This window comes from Mastomys coucha, unplaced genomic scaffold (genome assembly GCF_008632895.1).
Source record: "Mastomys coucha isolate ucsf_1 unplaced genomic scaffold, UCSF_Mcou_1 pScaffold23, whole genome shotgun sequence".
Lineage (NCBI taxonomy): Eukaryota > Metazoa > Chordata > Mammalia > Rodentia > Muridae > Mastomys > Mastomys coucha.
The window spans coordinates 12935167-12947574 of NW_022196906.1; the positions used below are offsets into that span (position 1 = coordinate 12935167).

The following is a 12408-nucleotide window of genomic DNA, read 5'->3' on the forward strand; positions in this document are numbered from 1 at the left end:
TGGGTACTAACAATATATAAACAAAGTGAGAAATCAAACCACAATATTACAACATGAATGGGTTTTGACACACTCAGGACTTTTCATCAGATTCCAATCATCATTTCATGGGTAGAAATATGCTCCTATTTCTTTCCATTTATAATATTCAATATTTAAGACCTTTAGTATTTTTGTGTATTTGTAAATGCAGATTTCACTGTAATGTTTTCTTTGGCATTATATATTAAGTATGGGCTGCTTAAAATTTCATTCAAAATGTAACTTTTGTTTTTTATCGGTATCATTACAGTCTGTTTTTAAAAACAAATATATACTAAATATAGAAGATAACACACATATAAACATCCATTTTTATTCAAAAAACCACCAAATGCCTTTACTATGTCTATATGATATACCTGGAGCGTCTATTAAAAAAAAATAAGAAAAAAACAGCAAACAAAAATAACCCAAAAAAACAAAATCATGTTTTTTGAAGACGTGGATTGATGTGGAAATTAAAGAAGCCCTAATCCCTTGAGCTTTGCATTCAAAAATTAACAGGTACTAATAATGAGTAAATGGCTTTAAATCCTCAATATACTTAATAATATTTATTTCTCTTTGAGAAATAATAGCAGCTTTAAAAACAAAGAACTACAGCATGAAACAATTTAAAGCTACTCAAATAATATAAAAATGTTAATGAAAAAATAATAAATCTAATCAATGTGTGTGGTAGTATGGCTTCATAAAGATTGCTTTCTTTATTGGTCATTATTTGCAAAATATGTAATTTCTATTAGTGTGGATCATAGCCTCCCTATGAGTTATAACAAATATATAACTAATTATGGGTTCCAATTTTTACATATAAACATGATTTACATAAGCCTCTCACCTATACATATGTCATTACATTGATGAAATTTTAATAAGAAATGAAAACTTTGAACTGCATTTGCCCCAGAGAAGTAACATAAAAATAAAACAAAAAATTATTTAGGGAACACCACATCCCTGGAAAGCAAAAAAAGAAAAGAGAAAGACAGAGAGAGACAGAGAGACATAGAAAGAGGGAGACAGAGACAGACAGACAAAGAGAGAGAGAGAGAGAGAGAGAGAGAGAGAGAGAGAGAGAGAGAGAGAGAGAGAAATATGGTCAAACTTAAGTACAAGAGAAATATGTTTAGACAATTTAAAGGATTGATGATGAAGAAGTTAGTTACTCTGGTTCACCAATATTTCAGTCATTCTGTATCTGTAAATTCAATTTATGGAGATGATATGAACATAGAAAATAGAAGGTGTCTCATGGCTTGCTTCATTTCTCTGTTCCTCAAACTGTATATAAAAGGGTTCAGCATTTGAGGAACCACAATATACATCATAGAAAAGACTATATTCTTAACATAAGAGTCCGAAACTGCAGAACTCATATATACTCCAAAAGCTGTCCCATAGAATAAAGATACTACTGAGAGATGAGATCCACAAGTGGAAAAGGCTTTCTTCCGTCCCTTTACTGATGATATCTTAAGAATAGAGGACACAATTTGAATATAAGAGAAAATAATCCCAGCAAGAGGAACACCAGCAAATACACTAGTCACTGTGTAAATAAGAAGGGTATTGACGAAAGTATCAGAGCAGGCATGTCTGATGACTTGAACAAGTTCACAGAAGAAATGAAGGATATTCTGGTCTTTGCAAAAAGACAGTTTTAACAACATCAGACTGTGCAGTAGTGCATTCATGGTACTGATAAACAGTGAGAGTAAAACCAGCAGTACACATAGACAAGGGTTCATGATAACTGTATACCTTAGAGGATGAACTATGGCCAAGTAACGGTCATAGGCCATCACAGCAAGTAGACAACTTTCCAAGCCACCAAAAATCAATACAAAACAAACCTGGGACAGGCAGCCTGTGTAGGTAATGCTCTGGTTCTGTGTTTCGATGTTCAACAGCACCTTTGGGATTATTGTTGTGCTTATACAGATGTCAGTAAAGGACAGATTGGCAATAAAAAAGTACATGGGTGTATGGAGTTGATAGTCCAAGCTTACAGCCAAGATAATGAGAATGTTTCCAAAGATGGTAACAAAATATATAGACAGGAACAAGCTGAAGATAAATGACTCAATGTCCGGAACATATGTCAGTCCAATTAGAAAAAATTCAGAAATAACCGATTGGTTTGAAATTTCCATGTTGCTACTGCATGCTATCAAGATGAATAGGCAAAAATGACTTGAATTTTGTTGGGTAATGATACAGATTCATTAATGTAAGGTGAGTATGAAAATTGCTGCAACATCTTGTACTTAGTTTACACAAATTCTTTGCGATCACACTATTAGTGCATTTTGTAAATAATGCCACTAAATTTGATACATTTGAAGCGTGAAAACTAGTCCTTTAAGTTTTTAGGATGCCTTACTTATAGTGTAAATGGCATTAGTAATCAACTTTTTCATACACTCGTCCTCCAATCCTCATGTCTCTTATACGTTAAATTTCAGTTCTCTTCAGTGAATATTAAAGTTTTTGAAAATATAGTGGCAAATGATACTATTACAAAGTATAACACATGATATTTCGTTGAGAAGATATCCAAATCTAAAAAAAAAAAAAAAAAAAAAAAAAAATAGGAAAAAAGGGAAAAAGAAGAAATCACAAAGAGCGTAGTAAACCTGTTTCTCTAAAGCACTGAGCACCCATATGGGCATGGCCCAGAATTTCCTAAACTACTCATCAAAATCCAGAATCAGTTACTAACATCAATTCTATTGATTCGTGCATTAAATTCATAAACATAATTTATGCAGGTAGAAAAATATGAATCTAAATCTCCCACATTCTTTGTTTAAATCTATGACAGGTCTTTACTCCAGCCTGGCTCCCTGGCTCCAACATTGTAACAAATGACAAACTGTCCACATGGTATATTTTTCTGTGACTATGATAAAACACCCAAACCAAAGCAACTTGTGGAAGAAAGTATGTAATTTGAGCTTAAGGTTACAGAGAAATAAAAATTTATCATAGTTAGAGATGGAAGAAAGCATGACAGTAAATATCAGGAATGGTAGCAGGAGCATTTATGTGATCATATTTGCAACCACAATCATGAAGTAGAGGGAATTAGCTGGAAGCAGGAAATAGAGGTTATATTTAGGGAAAACCTATAATCATTCTAGGACACCATCTCTGAGAATCTTCTTTATGTTGGTACAGAAGTAAGCACTAACTATTCACTCCAATATTTAATTAGTCTGCATATGTCAAAACATGTATAAATATAAAAATATAAAATATATTTAAATACTATATTAAACATTTTAAACATAGATCTTAAATTCTTAAACCAGGAATTATATTGTATAAAAATCTACACGATGAAGAATTTTAAAGAAGTTTTTACATGTACAGGCTAATGTTTTTCATTACTTTATAATAGAGATTGCAAAGTTGACTACATGAAAATCAATAGCAAAGATTTCCAAATTCCATTTATCATTTTTAAGTTGTTTTTATCTCAGGAAATAATATAGTCATGATTGCAATTCCACCTATTATTTGCTTAAAGAAACTTGAATTTTCTTCCTTACTCAGGGAAAATCAGCATAGTGAGATTTTATACATCATTTCATACAAACTTATTATTTTTATTTTCATTCTTCTTAAATAATTCTGAAATCTCTTGCATTTTCAGCATTTTATGTAACCAGAAACCTGCTAAACCTGAGGAAACTCCTAACATGTTGCCATTGTTATTATGAGTTACACTCTCAATGTTGCTCATGTTCAGACTTTGGTACATGTAAAAGTGAAATAGAATGACTGAATCAGAAATACAAAGCTTATTGAACATCTTCAATTTTCCTCTCCTCAGGATATTCAAAGTATCTCTACATGGTATTCTAAACATTTTGTGAAAAGTTTTATTTAAGAACAAGAATGGACCAGAGAAGTTACTCACAGTCATGAGCTCATGTCATCTTTAGAATCCATGTAGTCACTTGACAGCCTTCTAATCCTCAAAATATGACTATACTTAGAAAAAGCTTCCAGAGAAATAAATTAAGTAAGAATGTGGCTTTACATGCAGTGTGGAACTAAATTCCTTGTAACAAGAAAATAATAAAACATAGAGACAAATGGACACACACACAAACACACACACACACACACACACACACAAAGAGATTCAGAGAGATTCAGAGAGATTCAGAGAGATTCAGAGAGAGAGAGAGAGAGAGAGAGAGAGAGAGAGAGGTTAGATCATACCTCTAAATATCAAAAGAAATAAACTACAACTGATCTTCTAACTACTTGTAACTAGATGGTAAGGAATGAAATATTAATTTCTTCAGACATAAAGGCTATAGAAATATCTTTGTGGAAAAATCTAGTAAGTAAATTTGCGCATTAAAAGTCTGCTTACTGACACAACAAATTTTGGAAAAATCACATCAGAATAATTTTAAAGAATCATAAAAATTAAAGAAAGGTATATTTCTGTCCAGCAGAAATGTGTCATGCTCTGGTGGACAGTATAAAGACTTTATTAAAGAAAGCTAGGTGTGTGTCATCACACACTTATTTTGAGACTGTTTTAAGAGATTGTCAGTTAATCAAAAAAGTAAAAATGGACTAACTTGTAATTTTATGTATGTTCTTTCTTCACCTTTTTTTAATGTGACTGTATAAAAACACCCATTATCACCTCCAAATAATTGACTGACAAATATTCATGTCCCTGGCTGTCTTCCCTAACTGCAAAATTCAGAATCATACGTGGATGCTGCTCAGTGCTTATTCTTAGCCATAGACCTATCAGTTGGTTCAACAGCCTCCTGAGAAAAAGATTCACTTTTACACACTAAGCTCCCACTCTCTTATAACAACAAAAGTTCATTAATGAGGTGGTCATAGTCTGACTGTAAAATTTATGTATCCCATGGGAACAAAATCCAAAGTTTCCCATTAGACTGAGTTTTCCACTAGTACTCTGACCTCAAGAGAACAAGGACACAATAAACGTACACTCAGAAGTGAGACTGTGTAATGACTGATTATCAGAACTCTGATGATAAATTCACCGTACTCTCTTCTCTTTATTATATCTTCATATTTTATTATTCATATTTGGTATATGTACTATTAGAATTCACTCAATGGTCATTTGTGAATTTTGAAATTTAGAAAGAAAGCCTCTATATTTTATATTGAGTTATAAATACAGACAAGACCATAACTACATGATTAAAATATAATGTTCATTACCTAATTTCAGTACTGTCTCAACTTCTAATATTTTTATTCTTAAAAGCAATAATATTTTTGTATTTAATGATCAATAATTAATTGAGTATCAAGAAAGTTTAAAGGAGATTCAATGAAGAAGTCTTTCTCTCTCTCTCTCTCTCTCTCTATATGTATATATATATATGTGTGTGTGTGTGTGTGTGTGTGTGTGTGTGTGTGTAAAATGAAATTTAGTTGCATCTATATATTCTTTGTTTATTATTGGACATTTTCTTTATTCACATTTCAAATGTTATCCCCTTACTGGATTCCCCTCCAGAAATCCCCTAACCAATCCCTCCTTTCCCTGCTTCTATGAGGATACTCCCCCAACTATCCACCCACCCACTCCCACCTTCCCACCCTTGCATTTCTCTATACTGGGGCATTGAGCCTTCACAGGAACAAGGGCCTCTCCTCCCATTGATGCCTTACAAGTTCATCTTCTGCTAAATATGTGTCTGGAGCTATGGGTTGCTCCGTGTGTACTTGTTGGTTGGTAATTTAGTCTCTGGGAGCTCTGGGAGTCTGGTTAGTTATGGAGTTGCAAACCCCTTCAGATCCTTCAGTCCTTTTTCTAACTCCTCCATTGGGGACCCTATCCTCAGTCCATATATAGAGATGATGTTCTATACTGGACTTAATTGTAAAACTTTTTGTGTTTGTGTACTTTGGTACTTTTATGTGTTAATCAAAATACAATATGGACTAGTGACTATATCAGTATTTTTCTTGTGCAATTATTTTAAAATAAAAATCGGTATAATTAAGCACTAGGAAGCAGAGAGAGGTTGAGAGGTATGTACGTCTCTGCTTACTATCTTCTTTTAAAATTTTATTTATTTTTTTGCACTTCAGATTTTATTCACATCCTGTTCTACCTTCTGACTCTTCCCCATTCCATACCTCCTTGCCATACTCCTGTCTCCACAAGGTTCTCCTCACCCCCCAGGCTACCCACCAAACAGACCTCTCCACTCTATAGGGCATCCATTATCTTGAGTGTTAGGTGCCTCTTCTCTGACTGAACACAGACCAGGCAGTGCTCTGCTACATATGTGTTGGGGGACTCATATCAACTGGTGTATGCTTCCTGGTTGGTGGTCCAGTGTCTGAGAGATCTTGGCGATCTAGGCTAATTGAGACTGCTGGTACTCCCATAGAGTTGCCCTCCTCCTCAGTTTCTTCCAGCTTTTGCCTAATTCAATCATAGGGGTCAGTAGCTTCTGTTCATTGGTTGGGTGTAAATATCTGCATCTGATTCTTTCAGCTGCTTGTTGAGTCTTTCAGAGGGCAGACATGAGAGGTCCCTTTTTGTGAGAACTCTGTAGTAATAGTGTCAGGTATTGAGGCATCCCCTTGAGCTGGATCACAATTTGGATCTCTCACTGGACCTTCTTTTTTCTCAGGTTCTTCTCCAATTTTGTCCCTGCATTTTGTTCAGACAGGAAAAATTATGGGTCAGAGTTTGACTGTGGCATGGCAACCCCATCCTTCACTTGACTCCTTGTCTTTCTGCCAGAGGTGGGTTCTACAAGTTCTCTCTCCCCACTGTAAAGCATTTCATCTAAGGTCCTTCTCTTCAAGTCCTGAGAGTCTCTTATCTCCCAGGTCTCTGGTACCTTCTGGATGGTCTCACTACCTCCTACCTCCCGAGGTTGTCTATTACAAATCTTTCTGCTAGCCCTCGGGGATTTAATCCTCCCAGCCAGTGTTTTATAATGTTTACCTTTTCCACTCTCTGTCCCCTTTACAACCCAGGTATCTCCCTTCCTCCTCCTTGTGGTTGCTGTCTTCTCTCTACCAAGTGACACTGAGGTGTTCTCACTTGGGATCATTAGCTTGTTAACCTTTTTGAGTTCTGTGGACTGTATCTTGGATATTCTGTTCTTATTTTGGCTAATATCCACTTATTACTGAATACATATCAGGAGTGTCATTTTTATCCTGTTACCTTGTTAAGGATGATATTTTCTAGTTCTATCCATTTAACTGAAAAACTCAGGATTTCCTCATTTTAGATAGCTGAGTAAATTTTATAAATATACCACATTCACTGTATCCATTCATCTGTTCTGGGTCTTTTGGGTTGTTTCAAGATTCTGGCTATCACAAGCATGGCCAATATGAGCATAGTAGAACAAGTGTCCCTATGGCCTTGTGGGGCATCCTTTGGGGATATGCCCGAGATATAGCTGGATCTTCAGGTAGATTTATTGACAATTTTCTGTGAAACCTCTAGGTTGATTTCCAAAGGGTTATACCAGTTATCAATCCCACCAGCAATGGGGAATGTTCCTCTTTCTCCACATCCTTGCCAACATGTTCTGTCAGCAGAGGGTTTGGTATTAGCCATTCTGATGGGTGTATGATGGAATCTCAAGATCAGTTTGATTTTCATTTCACTGATCACTAAAGACTTTGAACATTTCTTTAGTTGTGTCTCAGCCATTCCTGATTCCTCTGTTGTGAATTCTCTTTTGAGTTCTATAACCCATTTTTTGACTGGGTTGTTTGGATTGCTGGTGGTTAGCTACTTGAGTTCTTAATATATTTTGAATATTATCCCTCTACTAGATGTGGGGTTAGTGTAGTTTTTTTTTCCCAATATGCAGGTTGCTTATTTGTCCTATTGACTGTGGCCTTTGCCTTACCGAAGCTAAGTGAGGACAATTCATATTCATCAAAGGGAAAATCCATCAAGAGAAAGTCTTAATTCTGAACATATATGCCTTAAATGCAAGGGCAACAAAATTCATTTAAAAAAACTTTACTAAAGCTCAAAATGAACATTGAATTTCACACAATAATAGTGGTAGACTTCAACACCCCACTCTCAATAATGGGCAGATCATTGAAACAGAAACTAAACAGAGACACTGTAAAACTCATAGAAGTTATGAACCAACTAGTATTAATAGATATCTACAAAACATTTCACCCTAAAGCAAAAGAATGCACCTTCTTCTCACTACCTCACCATTCCTTTTCCAAAATCAACCATACAATGGGAAACAAAACAAGCCTCAACTGATTAAAGAAGATTGAAATAATCCCATGCATCATACTAGATCAACATAGCCTAAGGCTGGTCTTCAAGAATGAAACAACAACAACAAAAAATACCCATATATATGTAGAAACTGAACAACTTTCTGGTCAATGATAACTTGGTCAGGGAAGAAATAAAGAAAGAAATTAAAAACTTTCTGGAATTCAATGAAAATTTTGCCACAACATACCCAAATTTTATGAAACAGAATGAAAAGTAGTGCTAAGAAGAAAATTCATAGCACTCAGTGCCTTGGTAAAGAAACTGGAGAGACCTTACACTAGTAACTTAACAGCACACCTGAGAATTCTAGAACAAAAAGAAGCATACATACCCAATAGGCATAGACAACAGCAAACAGTAAAATTCAGGGCAGTACTCAACCAAATAGAAACAAAGAAAAAGATACAAAGAATCAAAAACCAAACCAAATCAAACCAAACCAAACAAAACCAAACAAAACAAAACAACAAAACCTGGTTCTCTGAGGAAATCAACAAGATAGACAAACCTCTATCAAAACTAACTAAAGGACCCAGAGTCAATTTCCAAAAAAATAAAATCAGACATGAAAAGGGAGACATAATAACAGAAACAAAAGTAATTTAAAAAAATCATCAGATACTATGACAGAAGCCTATGTTCAACAAAACTGCAAAATATAGATGAAATGGATGGTTTTCTAGACAGATACCACATACAAAATTTAAATGAAGAGCACGTAAACTATCTAAACAGCCCATATCTTCTAAGAAAATAGAAGTCACTAAAAATCTCCCAAGCAATAAAAGCTCAGGGCCAGAAAACTTCAGTGCAGAATTCTACCAGACCTTCAAAGAAGATCTAATATTAACATCCCTCAAACTATTCAATAAAACAGAAACAGAAGGAACACTACCTAATTTATTCCATGAATCCAAAATTACACTGTTACATAAATCACAAAAGGACACAACATAAAAAGAAAACTTCAGATCATCTTGGCATATGAATATTGATGCAAACATACTCAATAAAATTCTTGCAAACTGAATCCAAGAATACATCAAAAACACCAATCACCACAATCAATTAGGCTTCATCCCAGGAATGTAAGGTTGGTTCAATATACAAAAATCCATTAAAGTAATCCACTGTAAAAACTCAAAGGAAAAAAATCAAATATTCATCTCATTAGATGTTGAAAACACATTTGATAAAATTGAATATCCATTCATGCTAAAAGTATTGGAGAGATCAGCAATTCAAGCCCCATACCTAAACATATTAAAAGCAATTTACTGGAAACTAACAGCCAATATCAAATTAAATGAAAGATACTTGAAGCAATCCCATGAAAATCTTTGACAAGACAAGGATGCCTACTCTCCCTTATCTAATACACTACTTGAAATTCTAGGTAGAATAATAAGACAACAAAAAGAAGTCAATGGAATACAAATTGGTAAAGAAGAAATAAAAGTATTACTATTTGCAGATGACATGATTGTATACATAATTTGTTGTTCCAATAGCTGGAGGCCTGGGCTGTGGCCCTGGCCTGGCTGAGGCTCCCTCTCTCCCTGGTGGCAGGGGGCCTGCTGCTGAGGCCCAGGTCTCTCTTTCTCCACCGGGGTTGACCTGTTTGCTGCATGGTGCCTTAATTAAAATAGAGGCAATGTAGGAATGAGTTATTTTATTGTAGGAAGGAGAAATATGCTGGTGGAGTAGAGAGAAAGAAAGGAGAGGAAGGAGAGAGAGAGAAAAAAAGGAGAGGGAAAAAGGCAGAGAAGAGAACAAAGGGCAGAGAGGAGAGAGAGAGCAAGAGAGCAAGAGAGAGAGGGAGAGAGAGAGAGAGAGACAGAGTAAGAGTGAGGAGGGAGAAAGAGAACAAGAGAGCAAGAGAGTGAGGAAGTAACAGAGTGAAAAGAGGACAAACCACCCCTTTTATTGTATTAGGGCATGGCATGCCTGGCTTGTGGTCAATACACATGACTGTGTGTAAGGTCCAGCTAGAATGCTGGGAGTCTGAGGTAGTGTCTGCCTGATAGCACACATCTCCTGCAGGGGCAGCTGTGAGGGATTTGGGCTGAAATCTGAGCCATCTTCTCAGGAACTATCACCAAACACCTACCATCCCTTATAAGCAAATTCACATTGCTAGGTGGATCTCCAGGGTTCCAAGGTGGCTCTACTCTACTGGACTCTGGCTGTCAGAATTGCTTACTGCCCCACAATAAGTGACCACAACTTTCTACCAGAGAATTTCAACATCTGAAATAGAACTTCGGCAAAATGCCCAGATATAAAATGAACTCAAATAAATCAGTAGCCTTCCTTTATACACATAAAAACACACAAAAAAAGTGAAAAACCTATATGACAATAATTTCAGGTCTCTCAAGAAATAAATTGAAGAAGAACTAGGAAATGGAGTGATCTCCCATGCTCATGGATTGGCAGAATTAACATAGTAAAAACGGCAATTCTAACAAAGGCAATATACAGATTCAATGCAATTCCCATAAAAATCCCAAAACAATTCTTCAAAGACATGGAAAGAGCAATTCTTAAATTCATCTGAAAAGGAAAAAAAATCAGAATAGTGAAAACAATTCTTAATAATATAAGAAATTCTGGAAGAATCACTATTCCTAATCTCAAGCTATACAACAGAGTAATAGTGATAAAAACTACATGGTATTAGCACAGAGATAGACACATTGATCAATGGAATAGAATTGAAGATTCAGAAATAAAACCACATACTTATGGACACTTGATCTGTGACAAAGACTTCAAAAATATACAATGGAGAGAAGAGAGCATATTCAATAAATGGTGCTGGTCTAACTAGCTGTCTGTGAACAGTGAAAATAGACCCATATTTATCATCTTGCACAAAGCTCAAGTCCAAGTGGATCGAAGATCTCACATAAAACCAGATACACTGAATATAATAGAAGAGAAAGTAGGAAAGAGCATTGAACTCATTGGCACAGGAGGAAATTTCCTAAACAGAACTCCAATAGCTCACATTCTAACATCAAGAATTGGTATATATTATTAAGATAAATTATATGCCTAAATAAAAATTTGATATCATAAATACAAATAGAAATATCCTGAATAATGATCAATTATAATTTATTTCAGAGACTCAATGTTTATACGTCATGTACTAATCAACAAATGTAATATATCATATTAGTAAGGAAAGAAATCAAGTCATCCCAACTGATACAGAGATGATGCTTGATAAATTAAAAAAGTCTTCAAGATAAAATACCTAAAGTAATCAGAAATAGAATATTCCTCAAAATGACAAAGATGTGTACAATGGAATGGCACACCAAAGTGTAATAAGTGAATTTCCTCTATATTAAGACATGATACAAAAATACCTACTCTTTAATTTCTCATTCAATATACTGATCAAAGTCTCACTTTTCTTCACCTTCCATTTAATTTTGTTCTTGTTGTGAGGGTTATAGTGGTATTTATGATGGTCTTTTTAGTGCTTCTCCCTCTTTGCTTATTTTTTGTTGTAGTTTTTTTATATTTAAATCCTTTGCAAATGAGATCTTTATGACAATAGTGCATGACATTCAGCTGCTTCTAAGAAATACAGCTCATATTCAGCCACAAATTTCAGTTAAACCTACCACATCTTTATATAAATTGCAATGAACCTGAATCAATTCCTAAAACTTCTGTGAATCTAATATTATCTATTCTGATGAACTGTATACATCAATCATTACTGCTTTCATACCATATTTTCATCTGTTTTTCCCCAGTTATACTAATTAATATTCATATTATAGATTCAAGTTTTCTAAATGTAAGTTTTAAAAAATGATAGATGTACATTCTGACAAAACACACATAAATACAAAATTAAAACAAATAAATAAATTCTGATGCATCCTGAGCATCAACTTATACTTCATCTACAAGTCTATATACTTGTCATAAAAACTGACATATCCATATTTTTTGCTTTTCTATCAACAATAAGAGAAAATATAACAAGCCAAGGCATCCATTATGTGTGTGTGTGTATATATATATATATA

The 12408-nt window shown here is 34.6% G+C and overlaps 1 protein-coding gene across 1 annotated transcript; it reads right to left on the bottom strand.

Moving 5' to 3' along the window:
- Positions 1 to 1167: 1167 nt before the first annotated feature.
- Positions 1168 to 2245, bottom strand: LOC116073122 (olfactory receptor 7G1-like). Its single transcript, XM_031344815.1, has one exon. It carries the CDS (start codon positions 2196 to 2198, stop codon positions 1257 to 1259), a length of 942 nt encoding a protein of 313 aa, XP_031200675.1. The 5' UTR covers positions 2199 to 2245; the 3' UTR covers positions 1168 to 1256.
- Between the last annotated feature and the right edge of the window lie 10163 nt (positions 2246 to 12408).

Bases quoted from the DNA above. Each gene is read 5' to 3' on its own strand.
- LOC116073122 (XM_031344815.1), bottom strand. From the start codon at position 2,198: ATGGAAATTTCAAACCAATCGGTTATTTCTGAATTTTTTCTAATTGGA.